Source organism: Pseudomassariella vexata (genome assembly GCF_002105095.1).
Source record: "Pseudomassariella vexata strain CBS 129021 chromosome Unknown BCR38scaffold_18, whole genome shotgun sequence".
NCBI lineage: Eukaryota > Fungi > Ascomycota > Sordariomycetes > Amphisphaeriales > Pseudomassariaceae > Pseudomassariella > Pseudomassariella vexata.
The window spans coordinates 359,478-387,327 of record NW_024467973.1 but is presented as its reverse complement, the minus strand read 5'-3'; the positions used below and the strand labels follow the sequence as shown (position 1 = coordinate 387,327).

At 50.6% G+C, this 27,850-nt stretch overlaps 10 protein-coding genes across 10 annotated transcripts; 5 read left to right on the top strand and 5 right to left on the bottom strand.

The window, feature by feature from the left end:
- Nucleotides 1–134: 134 nt before the first annotated feature.
- BCR38DRAFT_489821 (uncharacterized protein) lies at nucleotides 135–1,412 on the bottom strand (the record flags this gene model as incomplete). The annotated part of the gene is made up of 1 exon (XM_040864445.1): nucleotides 135–1,412. One exon carries the CDS (start codon nucleotides 1,410–1,412, stop codon nucleotides 135–137), a length of 1,278 nt encoding a protein of 425 aa, XP_040710956.1.
- An 854-nt stretch (nucleotides 1,413–2,266) lies between these two features.
- On the bottom strand, nucleotides 2,267–3,396 carry BCR38DRAFT_353920 (putative proteasome regulatory particle subunit; the record flags this gene model as incomplete). The annotated part of the gene is made up of 3 exons (XM_040856828.1): nucleotides 2,267–2,948; nucleotides 3,009–3,262; nucleotides 3,328–3,396. The coding sequence occupies 3 exons, from the start codon at nucleotides 3,394–3,396 to the stop codon at nucleotides 2,267–2,269; spliced, it is 1,005 nt and encodes a 334-aa protein (XP_040710955.1).
- A 3,392-nt stretch (nucleotides 3,397–6,788) lies between these two features.
- On the bottom strand, nucleotides 6,789–8,074 carry BCR38DRAFT_448764 (uncharacterized protein). The gene is made up of 4 exons (XM_040861245.1): nucleotides 7,865–8,074; nucleotides 7,766–7,812; nucleotides 7,672–7,709; nucleotides 6,789–7,557 (listed from the first exon to the last, which is right to left on the bottom strand). Exons 1-4 carry the CDS (start codon nucleotides 7,941–7,943, stop codon nucleotides 6,999–7,001), a joined length of 723 nt encoding a protein of 240 aa, XP_040710954.1. The 5' UTR covers nucleotides 7,944–8,074; the 3' UTR covers nucleotides 6,789–6,998.
- An 86-nt stretch (nucleotides 8,075–8,160) lies between these two features.
- On the top strand, nucleotides 8,161–8,983 carry BCR38DRAFT_448761 (uncharacterized protein). Its single transcript, XM_040861244.1, has one exon. The coding sequence runs from the start codon at nucleotides 8,287–8,289 to the stop codon at nucleotides 8,488–8,490; it is 204 nt and encodes a 67-aa protein (XP_040710952.1). The 5' UTR covers nucleotides 8,161–8,286; the 3' UTR covers nucleotides 8,491–8,983.
- BCR38DRAFT_327263 (uncharacterized protein) lies at nucleotides 8,703–8,918 on the top strand (the record flags this gene model as incomplete). Its single annotated transcript, XM_040854825.1, has 1 exon — nucleotides 8,703–8,918. A coding segment is annotated over one exon (216 nt), but the record flags the coding sequence as incomplete, so codon positions are not given.
- An 848-nt stretch (nucleotides 8,984–9,831) lies between the features above and the next one.
- Nucleotides 9,832–12,009, top strand: BCR38DRAFT_489818 (histone deacetylase domain-containing protein; the record flags this gene model as incomplete). Its single annotated transcript, XM_040864444.1, has 3 exons — nucleotides 9,832–10,336; nucleotides 10,418–10,959; nucleotides 11,014–12,009. The coding sequence occupies 3 exons, from the start codon at nucleotides 9,832–9,834 to the stop codon at nucleotides 12,007–12,009; spliced, it is 2,043 nt and encodes a 680-aa protein (XP_040710951.1).
- Nucleotides 12,010–15,156: 3,147 nt separating this feature from the next.
- BCR38DRAFT_413728 (60S ribosomal protein L23) lies at nucleotides 15,157–16,186 on the top strand (the record flags this gene model as incomplete). Its single annotated transcript, XM_040858865.1, has 5 exons — nucleotides 15,157–15,170; nucleotides 15,471–15,518; nucleotides 15,612–15,858; nucleotides 16,023–16,100; nucleotides 16,154–16,186. 5 exons carry the CDS (start codon nucleotides 15,157–15,159, stop codon nucleotides 16,184–16,186), a joined length of 420 nt encoding a protein of 139 aa, XP_040710950.1.
- Nucleotides 16,078–16,949, bottom strand: BCR38DRAFT_448753 (uncharacterized protein). Its single transcript, XM_040861243.1, has one exon. It carries the CDS (start codon nucleotides 16,887–16,889, stop codon nucleotides 16,410–16,412), a length of 480 nt encoding a protein of 159 aa, XP_040710949.1. The 5' UTR covers nucleotides 16,890–16,949; the 3' UTR covers nucleotides 16,078–16,409.
- A 2,794-nt stretch (nucleotides 16,950–19,743) lies between these two features.
- Nucleotides 19,744–22,872, bottom strand: BCR38DRAFT_413727 (uncharacterized protein; the record flags this gene model as incomplete). The annotated part of the gene is made up of 2 exons (XM_040858864.1): nucleotides 19,744–19,940; nucleotides 19,998–22,872. 2 exons carry the CDS (start codon nucleotides 22,870–22,872, stop codon nucleotides 19,744–19,746), a joined length of 3,072 nt encoding a protein of 1,023 aa, XP_040710948.1.
- A 1,720-nt stretch (nucleotides 22,873–24,592) lies between these two features.
- Nucleotides 24,593–27,230, top strand: BCR38DRAFT_478118 (maintenance of telomere capping protein 1). Its single transcript, XM_040863094.1, has 3 exons — nucleotides 24,593–24,956; nucleotides 25,014–25,631; nucleotides 25,835–27,230. The coding sequence occupies exons 2-3, from the start codon at nucleotides 25,052–25,054 to the stop codon at nucleotides 26,827–26,829; spliced, it is 1,575 nt and encodes a 524-aa protein (XP_040710947.1). The 5' UTR covers nucleotides 24,593–24,956; nucleotides 25,014–25,051; the 3' UTR covers nucleotides 26,830–27,230.
- The last annotated feature ends 620 nt before the right edge of the window (nucleotides 27,231–27,850 follow it).

Sequence of the window (27,850 nt, the reverse complement as noted above, 5' to 3'; positions counted from 1 at the left end):
GTTGCTCAACTCTATTTACATGAATAGAAAAACAGCCTGCTTACCTACCGCAGATACGCCATCACAGACGGACTTACCTGGCAGTCTAGTAGTATATCTACAGTAGTGCACTCACCAAATAGGGCTACCCACCCTCACAACCAGTCAGCCGGCGTGTTCCTGCCACTCACAAGATCAACCGACACACGCTCCGACACTGAATCGATAGAAACGGTTCTCTGATGATGCCGTCCAACCAGGGGCGGCCTCCTCGTCTTCATAGCGCGCTGCAGCAGTAGTATCCGCGCCGCCGTGCTAGTCGACTCCTGCAGCGAGCCAGCAGTGGGGTTAGTGCTGACATCAGTGCGGCTGCCCTTGCTCCGAAGCGTATAGATGCTATCCTTCTTCCCCGCGACCGGCGTCGGCTTCTCGTCACCGAGACGGTTCGTCCCATGGAACATCCTAGGTTGCTGGACAGGGGCCAGGGCATCGGCGGCCGGCGAAACGCCAGCCGATCTGAGTAGCTCGGCGTGCTCGCGGATATCGGCCGCTTGCCGGATCGAGGCCAGCACGCTCGCGACGTCAATCCCCGCGCGCTGCATCTCAAACTTGGCGTCCTCATGCGCGTCAGTGAAGAGTGTGAAGAAGGGGTCGCTGAGGAACGACTCCATGTAGCTGGGGTGCAGGGCAGCACGGGTATCAGCCGCATGGCGCAGACACCACATGACGTCGCTCAAGGAACCCTGGGCCGTATTGCGGTGATGCTTGTCAGGGGTGTTAGGACCGTGTTTGATGAGGGCTTCAGTGAAGTACTCGATCTGGCTGGCGAGGCTGAGCACCGTGGCGCTACTGATGCGGCTCTCCTGGAGCTGGAGCCGCTCAAAGCCGTGCTCAAGATACTTAACCCGCACACGACGCACCGAGCCGTCTTTCATCGTGATGAAGATACTGTCCTGCGGCGTACGCTGCGTGTCGCATCCCCATGACGCAGCCCACGACTTGATGACGTCTTTGGACTCGACAGGGCAGAGGATGCTGCTTACGGCGACAGCGCGACCTTGGAAGCCGTGGTCGATCATGCAGGAGAGACCGCAGATGGCGTACCGGATGTGGCCGAAATGGCGGTGGATGCGGCCGAAGAGCTCGGCTAGGCCTTCCTCGCTCAGGGACTCAGTGCACCACGTCTTTTTCGAACTTGGACCTGACTGGTCGCGAAGTTCAGCGGCATACTGTGGGCGCCTGGTCAAGGGCGTCCGCATGGGAATTGGCACCACCGTGGGCGACTGGGGCAAGTCGGGTAGGGACTTCGCTGGCTTCTCTGGAAGCTTGAGGTTTCGGCGTACTTGAGCGTTGTAAGCCTCGGCCTTGTATAATCCAGTTGGTGCTTGCGTCTTCTTGGGAGCACCGAAGCGTAAAGGGATGAGGTAGTTCATGATAACGTACTGGCAGTAAAAGTAGTAGAATTGGAAGCAGCTTTTTTGCTCGTTGGAGGGATACTTACCATCAAAATAGATATCCGATGCTCGTGGTGCTATGTCTATTTTCAATGGTTCGAACAAACGAGAACAGGTTCTTGTGTCAGAGTCAATGTCTTTACATGTTCGAGGTCCTAAAGCCAGTTGCAATGCCTTTATTGACTGCTTTCTTGTCCTCGGATATCGAAGGTTGCTTTGAGTAAGGTCAAAGAATCATTTACCAGATTCATGATAACAAACAAGGGAGCCATAACAATGGATGAAAGACAAGAGAGCCCAGACCACGATGCGTGATCCGCCACTTAGCCGCGACGTCGAACCGAGAACAAAGCTTGATTGGATCCGTTTTTGTGAACCCGAACGCCAGCAACGAGGTGACGACGTTGATGATTCTAGATCCAGGAAACCGCCTACAGCAGATGTTTGTATGTTAGTACAAGCTCTGCCCATGATGAAGGGAAGAAACAGCCGTCGAGCACAGGCTCTTCTGCTGAAGTATCGTCAGTTAGTTTGTCAGTATGGACTGATTAACCCAAAGGTAGAGAACATGTTGCCAGGGAAAAAATTGAACGAATTGGCTTGTAGAGTCCAAGCTGAAAATTAAGTCATTCCACTGCCAAAGCCTCTAGCCCAGGTCCGCTAGCCCTCCAACGCCTATGGTACACAGTCGGGGACGTATTTCCCAGATGCGATTAATGCTCTATTTTCGCCATGCATAAACTTCCTTAGAGTTCTTCATCGTCGTCCATGGGTTCGGCAGCCACGCGCGAGCGAACTTGAAGGTCAACTCCGGTATCGGTTCGAGGGTCACGCTACAGCTCCTCGACGTCCATGTGATCACCATTCGCTTGACCGTTGGCCGCGGTGTCCTTGGGCATCGTGGCCTCCTTGTCAATCATTTGCCGCGACACCGAGACGATGTTGTCCTCGATCAGCTGCTGGCCGACGTCCTCCAAGTGCTTCTTGGGGTCAAGCTTGCCAACATATCGGGTCTTGAGCTGATCCTTAGTCAGCTCCGTCTCCTCCTTAACTCGCTTCTCGTAGCCTTCTGCCAGCGACACCAGTTTCTCGAATGCGTCCTTGTTGCGACATCCCTCCTGCCTAAAGTCCTCCATCTGCAGAGCCTCGGTCCAGACGTGCTTGTGTAGATTCATCAACATATTCTCCTCCAGGGCCGTCTTGCGGTAGTTGATACCTATGGAGTAGTAGTGTCGGTTTAGGCCGTGAATAAGCGCTTGAATGGACGGTTTGTTCAGGTGGCCCAAGTTGGATGTGCTCTGCCTTGGTTCTTGGCCGAGCATGAGACTCTGTGGGTTGATGAGGCGGAATGCATCTATGACGACCTTGCCCTTCACGGATTGGATGGGATCAACGACGACGGCGACGGCGCGGGGGGTCAGCTGTTCAAACGACTGTTGAGTATTTATATCAACAGAAGAAAGCCAGCAGCCAAATCCGGGATGCGAATGATACCAGCCTACGACGGACTCGGGCCTGGGACGTTCAGCTATGTCAGCAACGTCCATCACGAAGCGATTCAGTGGCTGTTCTCACCTGCCAGTCTGTGTTAACATGTCCATCATCTTCTGCTGGAATACCGGGTCGACAGCCTCGACACTGACACCTGTACCACTTTGCGGCATGGCGAAGACATCCACTACACGGACGGTGAAGTCGTCGACGAACTCTCCCAGCATCAGACCCATGACTTCCATCGGTACACCTGCGCGGCCGTGTCGCAACATCTTGAGGAGGGCTAGCGACGAAATGTAGACCGTCTCGGAGTTGTCGATGAGACTCGTGTTGTCCTGTCGATACGCATGTCGTCAGTTCGTACTCGCAGGCACATGGGTGAATTAAAAAGGCGACTCACTGTTCCTGGCGCAGCTCCAAGACCGCCCATACCGCTGGCACCAGCCAGCATTCGGTTGATGCGATCCATTTTGGGCGGCTTTAGGTTGAGAAGGGAAGTAAGTCAGTGGTGGAGAGATGGGAAGCGCAATGGAAATCTTGCACTTGGGTATCTGATTCGTAGAAAATTGAGACTTGAATATTCGCCGAAAAAGGTTGATGGGTTCGGAAATAAGTAAGTGCTCGCGGGTTGGCGTTACGCACCCAGAGCTGCCTTGGGGAAGTTACAGTGCAAGGCGGACAGTATGATTACAGCACGTGATTACATTTGTCAGCCTTGCAGCTGAAACTATTGAAGTGTCTGCTGCACCGCCACAGCCGCCACCTTCAGCTACACTTGCCCAATCAGACAGTAATATACTATACAGGTGGAGGAGCAGTTTCCATCAGTGTACTTCGTAGTCTAATCGACAGGGACCAGGATGAGAATATGATGCTAGCAATTCCCGAGAGGGGTTCTCTCGAGCTTCCATATGCCTGCATCACTTACGACGGATGCAGTTCTCTACCAGAACCATCCCGTTTCCAGACTGTATTTAGAAATTTGGGCGACGAGAACCCGTGGAATCATGCTTCGTGCCAGACCTCTGGCTTGTATGGTCAAGTACTGGAAAGGAGTTGGCCTACCTAAATCTCTTACCAAATTTGTAGCCAAGCCTATTTCTAGCAGTGGGTTAGAAATCAGGAATGCACAGTGCCCTATATTAATTGACTATGAAGAGACGAAACGATGAAACAACAGGTAATACCTGCCTGCAAGCATATTTTTCTTCCCTTCAATTTAGACCTATATACAGAGGATTCAAATTCAAATTCCTAGACTTACAATTTATGATACCCCTAGCATCGATAACCCTATTGGCTTCTATACTAATAAAAATACTCACTTCTAAAAGAACTACCGTACTGCAATCATCTATTTTATGAAAGGATTCCTATCGCTCATAGGAGAGACTAGAACGGCTGCCCTAATAGCCCTCCAAGGCAACGCTTGTAATTCTTTATAGACAATTAGCTTACTCCTTGCTAGATTAAGAGGATACTAGAACGTTAGTAAAGCAGAACGGAGTTACTATGGATTCAACAAACTAGGATTGTAAGTCCAACTTCACCAAAGGAGTGGCACGAGAATAGGGAGATGTAGTCCCTTAGTTATCTAGCCCGGGTCTAAACTGATGATCGCCATAGTTACCATTCTGCAGGCATATAACCCATGCACTAAGTCGCACCTCGATCGACAGACCTTGGTGTTATGGCGTAGAGGAAACTTGGCTTTGGAGGTTAAATGCCGAAATCTGAAATTTCCGATACAAGGTAAAGATATTAGAGCAAGATTTCACGTATATAGCTCGCTTATGGGCCTGTTCGTGGGCTATTTTATCAAAGCTTCATAGCACCTCTCCCGGGATGACCAAAGAAGATCGAAATTAATTAAATCAACTTGCATGGAAGAATTTATCCAGTTGTGTTAGTGAATCCATCAAGTCTTAGGAGCCTAGGCAGTATCGATCCCCTGTTGTCATCTCTTCTCTTCCCCTCCCACATTTCTGCCAAATTTATTGAATTACTTGTCAGCTTCATACCTCCTAGCTCTGATTTTACCTTTGTCAAATCTGCCTGCTAAACCAGAAACTCCCTGTAGCTGCTTTGTTCACTGCTGATGACCGACCGCCAATATGCATGCGCCTCCGAGGCACGAAAACTGTAGTGGAGTTATCATGGGTCTGGAGAGACGGAATAGGTGGTATGCCGCCTGTTGACGCCCTTGAACAACACTAGGGAGTCCGCTGGAGTCCCTGTATACTTTTCCTAGCAACTCCAGTTCCATAGAGAAAAGGTTCGAGACATAAAGTACGTATAATTACGTCAAGTCCTTTTTCTATGCTTTATAACAAGTTATAAACAGCCCTGACTGGATAGATATTCGTGAAGCTATTCTCGAGTATCAAGATAGCCTAGAATCAGATTAGCTTTTACCGTGCATATGTTAACGATAAGGGTACCTAGATATAACTAGCCGCTTGATGCGAGTGCATATAGGGTGTGAATTGTTGTATTGGGAAAGCTTGGTTGGCTAGCTATCTTATCTATAGGTAACCACTCTTGGGGTCACGTATCACCGCAAAATATTCGCAGTAACATATGCCATAACTCTATAACTTTACAACAGAAGGATTGAAAATAAGAAAAATAAAATCAAAAATCTCTTCCAAAGCATATATCTTAAAAGGGCCAAATAGTAAAGTGTTATATTTGTAGTTCTATACTTTGAAGTTATTCGAGGCTGAATATAATCGCAGAAAAGTTGATCTATCGACTGGACCAGGGTTGTCGGACAACCAATTCTCCCGTCAACAAGCATCCTGGTCTCTACGTGGGGCTTTAGATGGTTACATAAACTGCTGCCAGCCCTTCTGACTTGGGAATATACGTAAATAGAGTGAATATTGGACCCTTCAGCATGGCTTGCGGATAGGATTGCAGTGCCTTCAGAACACAAGGTCACGAAGCAGAGCAATAACGAGACAACACCGCAGACAGCGGCTTCAAATGTCACTTCGCCTGCAGGAAGCCATGCAGCTCCTTGCTGTGTTATCTGAGTCATGAAAGTTTCAACCAAGGACCAAGCCAGAGACATCTTCCTTGGCGACTACAAGTCTTAAGATTATCAAGATTAACAAATGGGGCGCTGCTTCAAACAATAAGGTTCGTCATGCAGATGATAGGTCCCAGCCTCCACTGAAGGTATTCGCATCACGAGACCAAACCTCCAGTCTCAAGGGGATGGGGAACCGGAATCGGCCACAGATCTGCATCCGGATAGACACAACCGGATAGGAAGATGCATGACTAACCGGACGTGTCACCTACAACTCGAATCGGATTCCGGCTCTGGGGTGGCAACCAAGCTACATCGAGTTCTTAGCAGCGGCTTTACGAATAACGACGACTGGTGAGTTGAGTGATTTTAGTTCCTTGCAGGTCATAAGCTCACAGAATCCCATGACTGATGCTTGGCTATTCAGTCCCACCCCTGTGGACATATTCAGCAGCCTACAAGTCTCCAAGAGACGTACCATCACAAGTATCGAGCAAAGTATGGCAATACGCTGAGTCGAGCATTACTCTATATCTCGACTAGCCAAAGTGCGAACTGTCAGATTGCTCAACAACATTTCAGTTGTATTATCCAGTTCAACAAGGTTTCTTTTGCTCTCTATTACGCTTCGAGGCCGATAGCTTCGGTTTCTTGACACTCTTAATGATATTGTAAGCTCATTTGTTCCTCAAGCTGGACTGTGGAAGGAGGTAATACACTAGACATGTTACGGCAAGGGGCAGGTACACCTATTATGATGAATGATAATAGGTAAAGAAAGGGAAAGAATACATCGATAATGCTCATCAATTTAGCACAAACCTGCGCTTGGTAATGATTATTCCATTAAATGAAGACTCATACTTAAGTATAGAAATCAAAGTCATGTCCTTATTAAGTTGGATGGTAGGGGTCGATGTACGACAAAAAAACATCGGTCCATTTTTGTTTTTGGACTTCTGAGATACTGCGGCCATCCTACCATCATTTGACTATTTAATGTTGCTGACCACGATGGAGTCAACCTGTTGGCCTCAGTGGTCAGCCCTCTCCGACCACGGCTTGACAGCATCCAACAGATCCTCATGCACCTTCGCATCCCCAGTAGCCTTCAGCAACTCCGCGAATACATCGTCTCCGAGCCTCTGCCAGAATAGCAGATAGCCCGCCCAGACCAAATCCGCATAGCTCGCAGTCTTGCCCAAGAAAAAGGGGCCCTCATTCTCCTTCAGCATCTCCGTAACCTTGGGCAGAATCTCCCTGGCTCTTTTCCACGCCTTATCGCCGCCTTCTTCCGCGTGGTACTCGTCGACCGGCATGCTGAGCTGTTTCGAGCGCGTCTCGTACCAGTATGGCAGACTAGCTTCATTGAGCAGTCGTTTGGGAAGGAGGTACATGAACACTGCCTTGAGGGCATCACGGAGACCCGGGATGATGGCCTCGAGCTTGGTCAGGTATGGCGAGTCGAGATGAAGCGGTGGCGAAGGGTGGGCCGCTTCGAGATGGTTGGCGATCTTGCGCGAGTCCATGATGTATTTGCCATCCGGGAGGAGCACGGTTGGAATTGTGTAGGCTTCTGTGTCTTTAGGAAAGCTGGGAAGTGCGGTCAGCTTCCATGTAGACCCCATTTGATGCACGATATAGGTCTTGAGCCCCAGAACAGGCGATTGCATATTCTTCGATAATCAATAGGCCATGTGTACTCACTGCTCGACGAATCGCGGCTTGATATCTGGGTACTCGAGCTGTATCATCGGAATTAGTCTTTGTGCAGACTTTGGAGCAGTTGTAAGATGTGTACCCATTCAGTTTTGTAGTCGATTCCCTTCAAGTTGAGAAGCAGGCGAGCTTTTGGGACATGTGTTAGAGCCTTTCTACTCAATCAGGATCTGGGACCTACACTTCCAGGAATTTAACGACCAGCATTTATTCGGAGGACGGCTTGGCAAGTCGAAGAGAATGATCCGCGACGAATCCATGTTGACAACACAGTCTTATGATGAAGAATTGAGAGACGCAGGTAGTATGGGCTGTCTTTGTTATGTCGAGGTCATGGGTGACACAATACGGTCACATAATGGATAGGTCGTTGTAATGCTGTTGTGAAAGTGGGGAGCGTGCATCGAACTAACCTAAGATTTGTAATATCCCCGCATCCCGTTGTACCTTCCATCAAGTGATGACTCCAAGAGCTCCCTCCTTCAGTTTTCAACATGCACAGAATAAAAGTATTCCCAAGGGTATCTAACAGATGTGTGATATCATGGCATTCTACTCTCAGTAGCTGAGAAAACGACCTCAAAATCGAAGGAAACCAACCATATGGGATATGTCTTGGTATCTGGAGTTCCGTTAATCAGCTTGTTCGAAAAGGGTAGACACACCTGGGAAGCATGGATGGTATCAACAACACCGAGAAAGTACACCCAAAGAGTGACTACTACTCTGGCTGGCAAATACACCAGCTTTCTGGATTCCTACATGACGTTGATGAAAGCTCTGCAATATGCCGCGATGGCTTGCTAGCGGGAGCTCAACCTGGCTCTTGTGGAAGCTTCTCAACCCCCACTAAGAACCCTTGACGACTTCGTCAGACTTTGCCTACTACGAGACAGCTTGGCAGACAGTATGAACTGTAGATGTTATTCTCATTTTAGGCGGGTTCGGCACAAGAGGAAAAGAGAGCATGATATAAGCTATCGAATAGGCCAGGCAGAACAAAGTCCTTTGTGTAGTGGATCTGCCTTGGTATGCAGATCGCCGTCATCGAGTTTTCTCGCAACTTATGCAACCTCCCAAACGCGATTTCAGTGGATTTTGATGAAAGACCTCTCGACCCGGTTGTCGTTTACATGCCCGAGCTTGATCGCAAGAATATGGCAGGCGATATGCGCCTTGGCGGCCGGACTACGCACTTTCAGAATGGCAGTGACTGGAGTAAAGCATATGCTTTGTGTGCTGCCCAATGCTCTGGTTATACACAGACACTACCACCACCACCGCTACGAAGTAAACCCGGCATAAGTCTCAAAGTTAGCTGATCACGGTCTCCATTTTATTGGAAAAGACAGCACGAGCAATCGTTTTGATCGAATGTTCAGAATTAAAAATCCGCACAAGAATAGTAGTGGCCCACAGATGAAGCTATTTTGGATATATGAATAAGTGAACTCATCTAGTTTATCTGCCTTGATACTAGCAGAGGTACCCATTTCAAAGCAGTGTCAAATCACTAGGTGTGACCTCTCCAAATTAGGTTTGGTTGAACTCAGGGTGGTTCCAACATTGCCACTTAACACTACCTTCATCAGTGGCATGCCTGTCAAGCCAGCGATTTGCACAAGCCGTGATCACTATGCTCGATTGACGCCCAAGTATACATCTCTGATTCAGTGACACACCTGTCCCCAGAACTAGTCCAGCAAATAATTATTGCAGCACTGAGGTGTCTTTTATGAGGAGCCTAGGAAGTGAAACTCACAGGCCCGCTCTGCTCAAGGACAACTTTGTGAAGAGGTGATGGATGACCTTCACCTTGACCTTGACCTTGATGAACCTCGAAACTCAGGGAAAGCCCTCATTGGCTGGAAATGAGAAGCAGGTAGCTTGGAAGTTGGTGCCCCACTTAACTAGCGCAATTTGAACCCTGCACTACGGCTAGCTGTCGCGGCTTATCGATTGGTGTTTTGACTGACAAGAGGCTGGAAGAAGTCGCGACTCAGCTGTTAGCTGCTTTCTCTTTCTAGGTTCGGTTCTCAAACCTGTCGACAGTCCTGTCTCTCCAGCTTTGCGACAACTTCATCATTCCCAATTTTCATCAAGTACGCGGCAAACCTCACGCCTAAGCTACTTGCTGTGGACGGAGCCATGGCGCACGCCGCCCCTGTTGACATTGCCACAGGCAATGGCGTGGCTTTGGGATCCCCGTCTCCCAAGAAGGTGGCCTACTTCTACGACTCCGACATTGGGAACTTCGCCTACGTCGCCGGTCACCCCATGAAGCCTCATCGGATACGACTTGCCCACAGCCTGATTATGAATTATGGTGTCTACAAGAAGATGGAGATCTACCGAGCGAAGCCTGCCACCCGACTCGAGATGACACAATTTCATACCGACGAGTACATCGATTTCCTGCAAAAAGTCAGCCCCGAGAACATGGACAACTTTCAGCGCGAGCAGACCAAGTTTAACGTGGGCGACGATTGTCCAGTATTTGATGGCCTCTTCGAGTTTTGCGGCATCAGCGCCGGTGGAAGCATGGAAGGTGCCGCGCGTTTGAACCGTCAAAAGTGCGACATTGCTGTCAATTGGGCTGGAGGACTTCATCATGCCAAGAAGAGCGAGGCTAGCGGCTTCTGCTACGTCAACGGTATGCCACTTCCAATTATGCCCCCGATGCCAAATCTTTGCGATTTGTTTGATGACTGTGACTGACATGCGACGCCGCCAGACATTGTCCTCGGCATCCTTGAACTTTTGCGCTTCAATAAGCGAGTTCTCTACATCGACATCGACGTCCATCATGGAGACGGTGTAGAGGAAGCATTCTACACCACCGACAGAGTTATGACTGTGTCATTTCACAAGTACGGCGAGTACTTCCCAGGCACGGGCGAGCTTAGGGATATCGGTATCGGCCAGGGAAAATATTACGCTGTTAATTTCCCGCTTCGAGATGGTATTGACGATGCTTCGTACAAGTCTGTATTCGAACCCGTCATTTCGAGTGTTATGGAGTTCTACAGCCCCGATGCGGTTGTTCTACAATGTGGTGGCGACAGTCTGTCAGGTGATCGGCTTGGTTGCTTCAATCTGAGCATGGCGGGCCACTCTAACTGTGTCAAGTTTGTAAAGAGTTTTAATCTTCCAACTTTGGTTCTCGGGGGTGGTGGCTATACGATGCGCAATGTTGCTCGAACGTGGGCATTCGAAACGGGCCTCCTTGTTAATGCTGAGATGCCTCGTACTTTGCCATTTAACGAATATTACGAGGTGAGCGCGGCTGCGATGGTGTGTTGAGATGTTATGCTGACCGAGATAAACTAGTACTATGGACCAGACTACGCCCTGGATGTTCGGGCGTCCAACATGGAGAATGCAAACAGCCCCGAATATCTGGAAAAGATCAAGAACCAGCTGATTGAGAACCTTCGTCGGACGGCCCATGTTCCCTCAGTTCAGTCGACAGACATCCCGCCACATTTACCGGGTGTTGTATCGGACGAGGAGGATGCCGCACTGAACGACATGGATGAGGATGAGCACCAAGACGTGCGCATGACGCAGCGACAGTGGGAACAACGCATCGAGAGAGATAACGAATACGAAGACAGCGACAACGAAGATATGGACAAACAGAACGGTATCCACCGCAATGACAATCCCAAGCGCTACCACGAGTACTCCAAGTCGGACGCAGAGGTCGAGGATGATAGTGGCGCCCCAACCCCAGCGAACGGCAGCGGTGATATCATCAAGTCTAAGGAGACGGACGAAGTCATGATGCCAGACGCCGAGCCCGAGGCTGAACTCGAGGCCGAGAAGGGAACGGAGGATCCTGAAGCGACTGGGATTGCCGAGCAAGAGGAAGAATTAAAGGACGCGAAGGAAGCTCAAGCAGACGACAGTGTAGTTGACAAAGATGGCGATGTTAATATGGGCGACGCTACAGTTGGACCAACAGAAGACAAAGAAGCCCAGGTCAAGAAGGAGGAAAACTCTCCGAAGAATGACGCCTCGGAGCGACCGACATCGCCTGAAGCCAAAGCGCCCAGCGAGACCAACGATGCTACATCTATCGAGCAAGCCCCTGTCACAACTGCGGAAAAGGAGCCGTCAGAAACAGGTGATGTGCCCGTTGAAGAGGCGACTGTGCCCACTGCGGCCAAAGAGAAGCAGCCGGAGATGAGTGGCGACGCCATGGATGTGGACGAGTCGAGAGAACCCGAAGTCACCAAGGAAAAGAGCGCCGAGCCGGCTACGACCAGCACAAGTGACAAGGGACCCAAGGAGAACGGAGAGGGCAACGCGGCGAGCAATTAAGAGGGCACATGCGATAAGCCAATAACATTGGATTAATCAGGAACCAGTATCACTACATCATAGGCCGCACTGTCGAGTGGGTGGTAGGCCAGGCGGACACGCATTTACCTCACAGCAAGCTGTGGAATTTATCCTGACAAGGTTAAATTTCAAGCACCGCCATGTTGGTAATATCGGATCGAGCCCGTATGGGGTTGTAGTCCTTGTGTTACCACTGTAACCTCTCCTTGTCCATGATACCCATACTTCTTACGCTCATGCCGCTACGCATCCGGATGGTGGATTCATTAGTATAGGCTCTCTACTTGTGTACTATAGGCGAAGTGACGAGAGAGCGGCGTTGGTGAATATCAGGCAGGAATGTTGAATTGCTTACTTTCAGATTTGATGGTGCTTCTCTGTAATTCAAAGGAAGTTCTAATTACAGAATAAATCTGCATAAGTTTGCATCATCAAGATTGGGTCTGATTATTGATTATTCAAAACTGATGTTTTCCACGATGAGGATAACGCTCATAACACGAAGCAAATAACCAAACGCAACCACACTCGGCTTCAATTATAACAAGCACCGCCTCCACGACCTGCAGAGTTGGACATCTTCGGACCGGGACACCATTCCCGCACTGGCGAATTGCAGATAGTTTGCAGATTGTGCATGGTGCCGTATCCGGGCCTTCAGCTTCCCCCGCCTCCGCTTCATGACTTACAACCATATTTATTTTTGTCCTTCTCATAAAACCCCCTTGTTCGACTCGTTCGAGTCTCATTCGGTACATCTGTTCGACTTCCCAAGCAAAAGTCGAACGATGCCGACAGGCGCTGATCCTTCTAGGAGCCACATTAGCAAAAACAAATATGCGCACAGTAGACACGACACACCAAGCTTGGGAGACAGCATAGTTTCCTGACAGGCACCAAGAATCTTGTCCCAGATGACGGTTATAACAAGGGCAAAGAGCGAGAAGAATTTGCAGCAGCTACACCGGCTACGCTATCGAGACGATGTGGAGGGCCTGAATCAGCGCATCGTCGGGTGAACAACGAGCAAGATACGGCGCAGCTAGGCTTCGTCACGCTCCCATAACAATAATTCGACCGACATGAAGTCTATCTCCTTCCCCGAGACCTCCGGCAGAGCCATCAGCGACATCGACAAGCAGCTCGAACGTCGATTCGATCTAAATCCCTGAAGACGGGTTCTGCCCTAAGTATCTCAAGGGCCAGCTCGGTACGCTCTCCCGGCAAACAGAGCGGAAATGCCGGGAGGTCGTACTGCAAATGCAGTCGCTGTACTTGCAAGATATCCACGTGGGGACACACAAAATAAATGCTTTCATATCAGGATTGTCTGTGTGGGAAGTCCGGCAATTGGTATTATTCCGCATTGCCGGTGTGCAATTTTGATGCCAGTGCCAACTCGGATAGGCCACCGCTACCTATACAGGTGCATCTGTGCTGCGCCGAGGGGACTTGCTGGTTTCTTCGGGAGTCGTTGGCCGCATAGTAAGATAACTGCAAGTCCGCAAGCGCACGTGGAGTGGCAAAGGGACTACAGGACTTGGTTGCACGAGAATGAACCTTGACTGGATGGAATCATAAGATGCAATCAAGATGCAATTTCCGTGGATGACATGGCTTTGGCATCCCAAACTCCACCCGGAAATGCCTGGCAGGCATCGCAGATGGTGGAATAAGACGCCCCGCTAGTCCAGGAGCACAACATGCGACGGAGGCATGGGCAGTTCCACCAGAGTAGACCTGCCGACAAAGAGGCCGAAGCTCGAAAACAGTGTCGAGGGCGATGTACGGTAGCTTCAATTGAGCGGCGCTATCTCCTGTTAAGTCATGCGGATTGGCTTCAGGTCACGCAGAGTGGTGGGGAACACGATGGCTTCTCATCAACTCAGAAACGATAGTGCGGTATAGTGACCTTAATAAGTCTGTGTACGGCCTACTAAACCACAAGTACTGTGGATAGAGCGCCACAGTTATGCCTTAAACCGAAAGTGGTACAATTGCTATTGTGGATAGTGGGTCAGACCCTTTCTTAGAGAGAGCAAAAGCTCCTTACAGAGCCTCTTAACACTAACTAACTAGCTTTTTGTAACACTTTGCGATTACAAGATGTACAATGTTATAATTAGTATACAGTTATAATTTAGCTAAATTCTCTATTATAAAATTTCCTTCTGAGTATTCTACTATTTTTATGAAAAATGCATAAGTTACTCTGTTCTCAACTATAGTGAGATTTGGTAAGTTTTGTTGGAGAAATGGGACCCGTACGTAGACTTACTAGTGTCTCTGTAGCTGGTAACAGAAGCATTCGGGTTCCACACTTTGGTATTAGAAACACGGGCTCGGGTAGCACGTGCACTGGAAACGACAAGAATGAGATCTGAACAGATACTTTTGTATGAGGACAGGGAAAAAAACAGTTTCGATACACAACAGATATAGGATACCAATTATGAATATAGTGTATAGCTGTTAGGGCATGGATCTGGTCGTTCTCAGGCGTGGCATCGACTCTGAATTTTGTCTTGACGCTTCGAGTGAGCGGATGATTGATAAGACCCAAGCAGATGTGGGAGGTTAGGAGCTAGATGGACAAAGTCTAGGTTAGGGGGTTCGTTGTAGTGTGTAAAATTGTAACTCATTTTCATCACAAAACTTCAAACCGCATTCGATGGGCGACATTGCTTGGTTGGTTGAACGATTACTCATTCCTGGCCCAACGATATGAGAAGAAATAGAAAAGATGGTCAGTTTTCATTTTGCATGAGATTGGTAGCTGTCTGACAGCCTTGAGAACGATTGAGGGACTGAGACAGAGGCTTAAGCTGCCTTGCTATAAGACCTGAAATTGAAGTTCCGAGTGTTTAAACCCACTTGCGAGAACTGAGAATCGAGACAGGCCTGCCAGCTGCCGAAGGACTGTTCGGGAGTGGTGGGTCTTATCTTATCGGTTCTGTCCACAGAGGCGAGCGAAATGCTCGTGCGCGCACCTTCCAGCTCGCTAGGGTTTTCGAGATCCCACCGAAATTTTGAGGCTCGCCCTACCGAACTGCAACATCTGAACAACCTGCAACTTCCCCAACCCGACTACTCGATCAGTACAGCGTCGCATTCACATCAGCAGCAATGGCCAAGATCTCGTAAGTTGAATGGAATATACAAATTCGCTTTGTCCCGTCGATTCGAGCAACGACCGAGTATTTCGAGCAATCAATGGCGGGGTGAAAAATTCTGGATGGGAGCTTCTGTGGAAGAAAAAGCGCAGCAAGAGGAGGAATCCATTGGCGGAAATGGAATGTGACGGTCAGCGCGATGGAGTTCTGGACCCTATGCTCAATGAAAATCGGAAGAGACGGGACCCGGCTCGACTCAAAGACGACGGGACAATGACTGCATTTCGATTATTGGGTCGAGGAGTATCTTGCTAACAATATTGCCAGTCGTGGTGCCCCGGGCGGTAAGCTCAAGATGACCCTCGGTCTGCCTGTGTATGTACCCAAAACTCCCAGGTTTCGACGATGAGCTATGATGCCGATTCGAAGAACGCGACACGAGATACAAAGGTACTAACAGCTGAATAGCGGCGCTATCATGAACTGCTGCGACAACTCCGGTGCCCGAAACCTCTACATCATCTCCGTCAAGGGTATCGGTGCCCGCCTGAACCGTATGCCCGCTGGTGGTGTAGGTGACATGGTGATGGCCACAGTCAAGAAGGGAAAGCCCGAGCTCCGAAAGAAGGTCCACCCCGCCGTTATCGTCAGGCAGTCCAAGCCATGGAAGCGAACTGACGGTGTCTTCCTGTACTTCGAGGACAACGCCGGTGTTGTAAGTCAATCCACTCTTTTCATATGTAGGAGAACGACGCGTATGATACCATTGGAGAGCGTGCAAGAACCGCAACGAGGAGATAGTGATTCACCAGGGCGCGGCGCAAAGGAGGGCTGGAATATTCTTTGAGTTGATCAACATGCTGACTCGAAACTCTACAGATCGTCAACGCCAAGGGTGAGATGAAGGGTTCGGCCATCACTGGCCCTGTTGGTAAGGAAGCTGCTGAGCTGTGGCCCGTAAGTTTTCCTGTCTGCCATACCCCAAGGGCTCCCACTAACTGTTTGTCCAGCGTATTGCCAGCAACTCTGGTGTCGTCATGTAGAGGGTGCCTGTGAGGGTTTGGAAGCGAGGAATATTTCCGTCTACCAACGAATCACGATTTGGGACCGATTACCGTTGGCCAGCACATTTTCTACATTAAGGCGAGGAAATGCTGGCATGAGGTCTCGTTGATGCATTGGTAGCTTTGCATTTCGGCTATGGGGCGTAAAAGGAGACATACCAAAACATAGCATGCTGGACAAATGAAGACGTTCAGTTCCGAATCAACCTCCTGGTATGATGCGTGTTGAGTTGATGGATTGGCATGAGGCACTTCTGTTGCGTTTCGAGTGAGCGAGCACGCAGAGTTGAAGACCAAATGTTAGCTGATTAAAGATATGTCTGGCTTTAATGTGACCATCAACGCATGAGCTCAATCCATTGACTGGCATCGCGACCTGTGTCTTTCTGTTCGTGAAAGTAATGCGGCATTGTACACAGCGGTCAGGCATGTGCTGCCCTTGTTCCTGATGTCTCATGAAGAAATACCAATCTGAAATCCCGTGTCGACCCTCCAACCATTCCAATTGCAAAGTCGATGGGTGGGTGTCTTTCGAATTGCAAGTTGGCTTCCCATAGTACGTATTCATAACTGTAATTTGCCCGGGGGTACTCAGTACGAGAATATCCAATGGCTGGGCTGCGAGATTCAGGAAGAACACATCTGAAACATGCAGTCGTCTGTGGTGGCGAGTGAATGCCATTAAAGAGTTTCAAATGATTCGAAACCTGTGGTTACTTCGTCATATCGGTCAGCAACTCGAAGAAATGATTATGCCATCTTTGCAAGCCCACTGGAGATGGATTTCTCGAGGCCGTGGTGGAAACAAGACACGAGAAAGCATAGCTCGGCCGTGTCTGCCCCAGTCCCTTCCTGCCCCAGTCCCTTCAAGAAAAATCAGGCCTTTTGGAATCAGTGACATGTTGTACATAAATAATAATATTATTATTATTAAATACGCTGTAGGCTCGAAGCCCCCGGTACCTCTACTAGTACTCCCGTATGCCAAACCGTGCCCTAATGGCTGGACTAAATACATACGCTGCGTCGTCGGTTTGCCCTATTGGCGACTGCGTTGCGTTCACTACCATACTACGTTGGTTCTCAACCTACCAACAAAGTCCCCTCTGAGAAGATCGATGCTATCTGGGCCTTGAAGCTGTCCGACCCGTCCCTAGCAGCCACCTTACAATAGTCCCACTAACTACTGGTTATCCTGTTGCCGCTGCGAGGTCTCTGCGAGAGTATAGTGGCCGTGGTGCGATAGCGGCCCGTAATCGTTCCCTCGGTCCTTCCAACAGCCCGCAAAAGAGGATTACGTGCTCTGCCGTCTCAGGGGCGTCGCCACAGCGGCATAGCGGCGAGTACACGCCAAAAGCCCCTGTCTTAAATAAGAAGGCTGCTAGTCCTATTTTTTCCGTCCTGATCTGGCACAGCGTAGACGCCTCCAGTCGGTTCAGGCCGAAATACTTGCCCCCTTTCGGTATCTGCATCGAAGGGCCCTCCGGTTCCTTAGCGATGGCGCGTCGCTGGCGATCGTGATGCTCTGCTCCGGTGAGCCATCTCTTCCTCCAGTGGCCGAGGATGGCAGCCGGGACCTCCTTTTCCTCACTCATCCACTCGGAGCCCCGGGCCTCCTTCTCCATAGTGTACCCTGCCGGTCGGAGTAGCTGCGACGCCTGCTTCCTCTTCGCCGGTCTATCCTGCCGGAGTATATGTGACGCTTTAGCGCTCGCGCTGCGAAGCAGATTTCTCTTCCCGCTAAGCCGTAGCCGTTCTTCAAAATTAGCAGCCCGGGCACTAAGATAGAGGTCTAGTGGCGGGATTGCTGCTTCTGCTTCCAGGTGGCGAACCGGCGTCGCTTTGTGGGCGCCACAGACTACCCGGAGGCACTCGTTCTGTATCCCCATCAGGCTCTTAGCTGGCCCTGCCGGTTCCTTACTTATAGTATGCCACGCAGTCGCCCCGAAGGCGATCGCGCTACGGATAACCACCGTATATAACAGCCTCGCCCGTATAAGATCGCAGCCCCATGACATATTGACTAGCTTTGTCAGGGCTAGCTTTTGAGTTGCCATTTTTGTTTTAACACGCTCAACATGGGCGTGCCACGTCAGTTTGCGGTCGAACCAGACTCCTAGGAATCTCGCTGAGACTACCGGCGACACTGTGGCGTCCCCAAGGCGAATACTTTGCGGCAAGGGCTCTCGGGCCCTAGTAAAGTGCATTAGCTCACTCTTGTCAGGAGCGAACTCCATCCCGTGCCTCACTGCCCACCGCTGATAAATAATAATCCACAGCAAATGGACCATGCAACTTACGTTATTATTCCTCAAGGCACGTTGTCGAGTTCATGGGTGCGGCCTGGAGGCTGTCAAACAACCCATCTTTGATTGTAGGATTTGCCATGGAGCAGCAACAAAAGGACAGACGGGCCAGAAAGGCTAACAGGAAGGAATTCATCAATCATAAAAATATCAGCCATCATGATTATGCAAAAAGGGGAATCATAAAAACTCATGCCGAAAAGCAGGCAGGTCAGGAATCCAGCACCTGCATCACGTTTCGAAACAGTCCAACTCAGGAGTCCAGGACAGAGCTCTCCATGCGTCTTGGCCAGACCAAGAATCTAACAATGTCCTCGCCCTTCTTCCCTGCCCTGGTAATGTCAACCTGCGAAAGGCTGCCACTCCCTACACCACATAACAACTGGTGCAGGTATGTCAGCTACCACTGATAAAAATAGAGGACAAACTTACTAGGTCTTGACCTGGTATGGCTGTCTCGTTGGTGAAAAGAATGGGAGGCATCCTAAGCCATCTGGAAGTCTGGGTGGGACTTCACTTTGTGGTCGCCCGTTCTGCGTCGGGGACGTTGCGATGGTAGACGGGAGGTTGGCGGCACTGGGGTTTTGGATCCCGTCTCCGCTGTACAGGTCTACACAACTTTTACAATATGGAATATACTGTTCCTAACCATAACCATCCTGCCTGTCCGAGAGGTACAAACCTGGGAGGCCGACATCTGGCTAATTTTTGAGCCAAATGGTTGTTTCTTCAATACGATATGACTTGGAGAGAAGGAAACTTATTGATCAAGACATAGCAAATTAAACCAGTCAAAGCCAGAATCTCTCAACAGTTTTGTGAAATGTCACACTCCCTATAGTACAGTAAAAACAATTAGATATCCATTCCCTCGGTGCCCTCGCATGCACTAATGCTGCCCAGACTGGTGGGTATCATCGTCCACTCTATATGTTCCTTAACGCCAGTCTGCAAATTGCATAAGCAGTTCACTGCACTGATGCAATCCTCCATGCAAGTGGTTGCAAAAACATGCTGGGAAAAGAAATATGCTACATTCCTCACTCGCTTCCCCACAGTAAAGCGTGCCGCTCTACGTGATACCTTCCACGTAGTTGCTGAAGTGAGGATTGTTCCAGGGACCTTCTCGCTTGGGCTTTTGCTGAGGTTGCCCTTGTGTTCGCTAAATTCTTTCATGCATTTCTTCTTTTCGCTTTGTTTAACCCCTTTTGGTCTGCTGTAATGACCTCCCTATTGGGAGACAGCCCCATCGGGAACTTCGACTCGATCGCGTCCATTAGGCCCTTGCGATCCCTCTTGTACGTCCGACATTTCTGGTGTATCAGCTACTACGCCAGCAGTGGCAGGCTTCGCCGCGGCCTTCTTAGCCGCGAGAGTTGCGCGTCGCTTTGCAACGGCGGGTGACATCGATCCAGAAGCCCATCGAGCTATACGTATGAGTAAGCACCAAATTAATAAAAACATGAGTTTCGGAGTAGGCATACCTTTCATGGAATAAGACATCTTCTCTGACTTCGTCATGGTGCTATAGTCTTTGTTTTCGTAGCCGTTCTCCGAAAAGCCATTCTGACTGCCATTTTGGCTTTCCATGCCGTTGCTCTGGCTAGGTGCGAGCTGCGGCGGGGTCGAGCTGTTGCTCTGGGAAAAGTTTATCGAGTAGCTGACAGGCATGGCCCCGGGGGCTGACGTCGGTGCAGGTCCAGGCCCGGGTGGGAAAGCCGTTCCATTTCCAGGCATAAAGTTTTTAATCTTGATCTTGGGCAGCCTCTGAGGCTCGGGCTCGATCGGAGCATACGTGTGTGGAACAGGCGCAAAGTCCTCAACTTGGGTCTTTTTGGACGTCCGGCGGACACGCTTGGGTTTGCGTTGCTCCATCTCATCTTCAAAATCATCTTCATCCTCACCCAAAGAGAACCGCTTTTGACGTTTCTCTCGAAGCTGGTAGGTACCTGTCGTCGACTCGGTAGCTGTCGAAGACGATGTGTTGGGACGGGACTCGTCATGAGGTTGTGTAGAAGGGACAGATGCGGTGCTGTAGAAGGAACCCGACGGAATCTCCGCAAGACGGGAGTTGCGTCGACGCGTGGTAGGTCCTGCCAATGCATGGCCATTTGTACCGTTGGTGGCGGGCAGGGCAGGCTCCTCTTGGACAGGAGCGTTTCTGCGCCTGCGCTTGCGAGAAGGTCTCTCTTCCTCGGCCTCGACAGATTCCGGGGCAGGTGGAGTTGGCAAGTCGTCCTCGGGAATAGGCGGGGGCAGAGGATGCTTTCGGGGTCTGCCCCCCTTACGCTTCTTGGGTGTCTCTTCAACAACAGGCTCAGGTTGGGATGTGGGCAGCACGTCCAGATGCTGCTCCTCGGCTTCCTCCTTCTCTCTTTCCTTATCCGCTGCCGAGGGGCGTCCACGCCTCCGTCGTGGTTGTGGCACCGGAACAGGGGTAGAGCTTCTGCTAACAGCTTCACTATCGCCGAAAAGATTGGGTGCTTTCCTAGGGCGCTTGCCATGAACGACATTCACATCATCAGCTTCAGCGGCTTTAGCGGTTTGCTTGGGTCTGTCGCGAAGTCGCGTCTTGTGAGCACCACCACGTTGGCCAACGGGATCCTGTAGTCCAATCTTGGACTCTCGGTCATCATAGTCGAACAGGTAGGCATTTGCCATGATTCTGTCCTGTTGTCGCGCATAGGTAACCATTGGGTCCGGCTTGGCTGCTCTGATGCCCTTGACAACGAAGTCTTTGGTACGGATAGGATTCGTGGTAGGGTCTTTGCTGAGAAGCATCTTTTGTTTATGTGAGAAGTGTGCCTCTTCCGTCTGATATCTTTGTGCATTATCCTCGTCATCGGTGATTTTGCGTAGCTCATTGTACTCATCTTGCCATGCAACCAAAACTCTATTCACAGCCGCCAGTCGTTCCCACAGTTCAGATTGTGACAAGGAATCTGGGTTCTCGAACAAGTCTGTGAACTGTGAGGCTGATCGCGTTTGTTTGAAAGCAAATTGCTTCTTCGTGCATGGCTGAACAGATGGCACGTCAACATCGAGAAGGGGTGAGTTGACCGCAGTGTCTTCGGCGCCACCTGGGGTGCCTCCAGGTGTATCTTCGTCCCCGACATCAGGTTGATCCTCGACGGTTTCCTCGGGTACAGCTTCCTCCTGTACCGCTTCAGGCTCAGCTTCAGGCTCGACTTCCGTCTGACTGGCTGGATAGAAGACCCTGGCACCTTGAATGTACGGCGTGAGGTACGCATAAGTGCCGACATCGTCTTGCTCGACAGCTTTGGTGGGAGGCGGAAACTTGCTTTGCTTGAAAATTGCACTGGACGGAAGAAGCCTGTTGGGCTTAAGGATGACATTGGAAGGCTGAACCTTGTCTTGTTCAGTGGCAGGTTCGATGGCTTCTTGTGCAGCGTCGAGTGGATTGACTTGGTTAATGGCAAACTTCGTTTGGGTTCCGTGGATGGCTTCCTCAGCCTTGGTTTTCTCTGGCGCTGTCGGTAGCTCTGCTGGAAGTTGTTGAGGCTCTTCATGAACCTCCACCTTGGGGATTTCCTGCTCCTTGGTCTCAACCTCCGGTTCCGGTGGGGTTTCAAGCTGAGGCTGGGGTTTTCGGTGCTGCAAATCCTTGCGCGCTGTCTCTGCAGTGGGTTCCGGGGCGGTGATTTGGGTTGGAACGGAGGTGGAGGTTGGCGCAGAAGCATTTGCAGTGGACTCATTCTTGGGGGAAGCGCCAGAACTAGTGCTTTGATTACTGTGGTGGAAAGATGATTCTGATGGCTCACTGTGATGGCCACCAACCTCAATCGTGTCGTGGACTGTGACGTCCTCTTCTTGTTGCTCCGTAACAGGTGGCTGAGGTTCAACGGTGGATTTTCGCGCAGTGCTGCGGCGTGTGGTACTTTTTTGAGGCTGTTCTGAGGCACGTCGCTTGATGCGAGTCTCCAATTCCTCTTTGAAGTCTTCGTCATGAAGTGTGGGATCAGCCTTTCGCTTCTTCACTGAGCGCGTTGTAAGCGGCGTGGACTTGGCCTCTACGGCCTCCTCGTCATCGGCCTGATCAAAGCTAGTATAGTCAATACGAGCACGCTTTCGAAGAGAGCGCCCGCCCTTGCTTCCTGGCTCATCAGGTGAAGGTTGGGCGTCATCTTGATGACGGGTGCGCATCCGAGTGCCTCTAGCATTCGGACTTGGCGTCTCAAAGGTGAAGGATGAGGATGTCTGGGGTACTGCGACTGGGGTGGTGGCAGCGGCCGAAGGGCTTTCAAAAGATTCAGACGATCGAAAAGACGATCTCGATGGGAAGGTATGACGCTTTCGTCCGCCACCACGGCCTCTGCCGCGATTGCTAGGCGAGTCCATGGCTGGCGGTTATTGTGTGATCGGGGTGTTTCGCTAGGGTTGAAAGAAGTTTGAGGTCGGAGATTATGTAAGTGGGGGAGGTAAGGTAAAAAGTGCAAGAAGGTCGGCACGCGCCTCAAGAGACAATGAGCAGACAGCAACAAAAAATGGAGGATGTGAGGTAAACCGGTAGTATCTATTGTAAGTTGGATTGGTGGCGGGCGGCAAATAGCGATGGTCGTTGTCCAAGGCGAGTGGCCGCTAGTTGGAAGCACTCGGAAGGCGGAACCGTCAAGAAATAGATGGCCTTGCTGGAGTGGAACAAAAATTGAGAAGGGATACCGCCCGTCTTAGTAGCTAAATCCCACTAAGGCCCAAATGAAACAGACAGCGTTGCCTTTTTGCGCTCTCGTCAATGCTATAGATGCGGTTAGTTGAGAGACTTTCGGGGCTGAAGTGATTTGCTGCAAATCTTGTTATATGCAGCGGGTGAAGCCGCATTTTGGCCACCTGGTGGGCAGGTCAAGCGATGTGTAGATGGGACGGCGATCATCCGCGAATGGGCAGCCAGGGAAGAAGCAAGACCAATAGATTAATTGAAAGTTGATTGAGACTTACCAGATAGATGGATGATGGGAGTCGGACGTCCCACCGGGAATAGTTGTCGGTGTGTCGGTTGCACTTGAGCGCTGGATATGGACGTGACGGCGACTTATTCATGCCCAGGTGAGTGTGAAATGAGAGCTTCCACGGAGTCAGATTGACATTCAGAGAGCACTCGTCTAGCCTTTGTTCGATGCGGAAAATATAATCCGTATGCTTCTGATCGGAGTTGGCTGGATTAGCTGACTTCTCCTCGAAATTGTGCAGGTTGTCCGAGAGGGAAAAAGGGTGAAGGTGATGTAACACAGGCCTTACACAACAAGAAGGGGATAGTGTCAAATATACCCCAGAGAAGGCCAAATGCATGGTAGGACAAGTTAAATTCAGAGAGTATACTGACCACACAAGATGAAAAGAGCGAGGTTGAGGTTGTGAGTGCGAGGTGAAGAGGGAGCGGATGTCAAAGTGGTGAAAACTGACCAGCCCTTTCTTTGGACTAGAGATGATGGATGGCCGAGATTATTACAGTGCATGAGATGAACGCCCGAATAACAGAACAATGGGAAGGAAGTAATTGAAGAAACAAGTCGTTGTGACTGCACCAGAGACACAAGAATAGTTGTCGACTATCGTGATTGTGTAGTGTCATCAGGCAGTAGATGATGGTCGTCTTACTTATTACTCTAAGCTCTCGTGTTATTGAGACGACTCGCACTCATCCCAACCTTGCCGGTTGCCAATTTTCAGAGGTTCCAGCACAGCTGTGCACGGACCACCATACACCAGGGGCATTCATGGGTCCGCGGAGCATCCATCAGCAGCGCATCAAAAATAATTGCTGATATTCTACAATCTGCAAGCCATTGCTGATGAGGATTATGCTCGATGTTTGTGGTCTTTTTTCTATATTTATTTTTTTCGACGTCTGCTAGAATGATTCCGTAAACAGAGAGAGAGATCCATAGCAGGCCATTGTCCTATGTTCGTGCCACTTACTCGTGTACGTACCTTGTGATGGGTCGGCCTTGTTTCTAATGATGCAGCCAATGAGAGCACTTGCCATTTTTTCAGTTCTGCTTTGGGGCTAGTGCGACTTTCCTCCTACCGGTGACATGTGTAGCTTTCCGTCCAGCTGTGACGACAAGCTCCGCGGCTGGACTTGGTTGTTCGAGTTGCAGTTGCGTGCCTCTCGTCGTCCATACAACACTCCATCATACTTCGACATTAAACCCAACCGTTGAGCGGTTCTTCCGTCCTTATCTGGCGAGGCAATTAGCTGTAGCCGACGTCTACATTCTTCTGCCATCTGTGTCCCGCTCCCCTCTGTTCCCGCCTTGTTTGTCGGGTTCAACGAGCCCATAGTGCCGGTCAACAACAATCATCCGTCCCGCCAGACCTTTGTCGCTTCGGCTGGGCGAGTAGGTTGCTGCGGCTACGAAAAGCCTCTGCTGCTGGGCAACTGAACGATAGCACACTATAGTACGTTTCTGCACATAGTTCCTGTAGGTCTGGTCGGGAACCCCTCTTGATTGTCGCAATTACTAACCCGCCTTTGACAGCAAAACCCAGAAATTGACCGCGATCCTCATCTTTGACTATGGCTGCCAAAAACACCAAGGCGGCACCAACTGATGACGAGCTTGGTGAGCTCTTCTCCGGCATTGGCAACGACAGTGGCCCTAAGAAAACCACGAAAGCCAAGTCAGCGGCAGCCAAGGCTCGCGGGGAGCAACCCGAGGATATCCTCGCCGAACTCGAGAACCAGCTTGAGACTCAACCCGCTCGACCGCACACTCCACGAATCAAGGACGCAGCCTCCAAACGAACGAGCACGGCGACGCCGCCTCCTGCGGCTGGCCGCTTGTCCGAAGACAAGCCAAACCTACCCCGCAAGTCAGCCGACAGCACTCGTTCGTTCCATGCCAGCTTCACCCCGAGCGCAACCAGCTCTGACCTGCAAGACGCTGAAAAGAGAGGACCCGTTGAGCAGGCTGCTGATGCCCAAGCCGCTGCCTCTGGGGGTGGATGGTGGGGAGGCATCTTCGCAACTGCCACAGCGACTGCTTCGGCCGCCGTGAAGCAGGCCGAGGCGGCATACAAGGAGCTTCAGCAAAACGAGGAAGCAAAGAAATATCTTGAATCAGTTCGGGGCAATGTTGGTGCAATCAAAGGCCTTGGTGAGTTTGATGACTCGGTTTCGGTGATTTGTTCGGACGTTGTTTTCTTTCATTGCTGGTATCCGGAGTATAGACTGCGGTATTAACGTGCTTCTCCTGCTACGGTGCGCACTTGGCTTGCAGTAGGCTATTGCGATACGGCACCACTCTACACTTCGCAAATTAGGACGTACACGACAACTCGCTAACCCATCATTTGCTAGGTGACGAACTCCGTCATCGGGCTCTACCGACTTTCACCAATATCCTCCACACCCTGGCGCCTCCTATCTCCTCACATGAGCGCCTATTGATCCATATCACCCACGACCTGGTCGGCTACCCCTCGCTGGATCCGCTTATCCACGAGGTGTTCAGCCGTGTCATGTCACAAGTCGAGGGTGGCGATCTGTTGGTCATCCAGCGAGGCCACGAAAGTAGTGCCCGCCGTGCCTCAGATGCCACTGCATTCTACACTGGTTCCTCGTCGTCAGCTGGTTGGCGGGATGGCCCCTGGTGGCGCCAAGTTGATACTCCTCGCGACCTCGGCGTGGTTAAGGGACTCGTCGAGGGAACCAAGCTGTGCCGCGTCAGTGCCGAGAGCTACTCGACCGACTACTTTGCCGCCAGCGGTGGAGTTGAGGAGGCTCAGAAGCGAGCACTGGAGCCAGTCAGTGAAGACAATCCCGTACGCACCAGCGACATCTTTCTCGCTGTCCAGGCTATCCTCGTCGATGCGGACACTGCGCTATTCGCTGGCAGCACCACTAGTGAGAAGGAAAAGGAAGAGAGTGTCGTGGCGGAAGACAATACAGACACCCAAGTCTGCTTCGCCGTCTATGTGCTGGATCCTATCCATGAGATTATGTACAGCAGCGTCAGCCAAAGCATACCCGCCAAATGGATCCGCTGGCTCGATGCGCCCAGTCCGCTCACCCCCGCCAGTGCCGAGTCCGAGGGCCAGCAGGAAAGACTCCACGATGTGATGAGTGTGCCCGAGGAGATCCGCGAGATCGTCGAGGGCGGCGGCGTCGATCCCCGGGAATGGGTCGCCGAGTGGGTTGAGGAGTCCCTGAATTTGAGTGTGGGCGTTGTTGCGCAGCGATACGTTGCTAGACGGATGGGGGTCGGCGAGGGTGGCTTTGGCAAGGGGAAGCAGAAGATTGAGGCTGTTCTGCATGACGGTGGGGGTGAGGCTGCCAGGGCCGGCTTGATCTAAATCTCGGCGGGATCTTAACGCAACATGAATATGACAGGGGCGCTTCTGTTTTCTGCGGAGTTGACGGTGTTAGCTGGATGTATTTGTTTGTTTCTGTCATACCCGGACCCAACAGTGTTCGGAATTTCAGCTCTAGTATACAACTAGAGAGTTTGTAGTATAACTTCGATACGTAGTTTTTAAAGAACTAAACCCTGTCAATGGTGGCTGTGTACCTGGCAGAGGTCTGATTAAACGGTAGCTGTCATCCAGTAAGTATATGATCCAACACAGGCCGCGCCACACTCGCAACCACCTAGTGATAAAAGCAGACAAGCGGAGATCCTCTCGACATTCGCGGATATTCTATCGGGCCTTGACCATATACATGTTGCCCTGATGCAATAACTCGAGAATCAAACCCAGATTCATTTCCGTGCCCGTCCTTTTCTCGTGGCTCCGTGCCATCTACTTCTGTGCAACAATGCCATAGGCCGTTCTTATTGGCCTCAGAACCAGCCCTCCCAAGAATTTCCTGACGCAGTAGTGTTGGTGGCTCCATACTCGTCCATCCACACTAACCAATGATGATGAATAAACGAAAGCCAGGTAATAGCAGTTGTCCGATTTCACACGTCCTCCATCTAACACAAGATGTCCCTCGCTACCCCTGAGCAACACTACCACAACCATGGCCACGAGAAACCTTATGCTCGATAACATTAGCATCCAGTATCCAGCACGCATCAAAACTTTCCTCTTTCGTCAGACAAGACCTCATAAGGTCAAATAATATGCCTCCCTGTCAACTAACTCCACTCCCAGACCTGACACATCTGCCTGTGGTTTAACTCATCCTTCTCCTTCTCCCTCTTGGCCGTCCTCCCCGAGGGGTTCAACTCCTCTAAATTGCTTCAATAGTATCAGCCTTGAAAGCGAACAATTCGCCTAGACCGTCATCCCTAGGCTGTTTTTTCTTCTTCTTCTTTTTTTTCGTGGCCTTGTTTTTGTTGGTGGGTGTATGGTGTTGTATTATTGATTC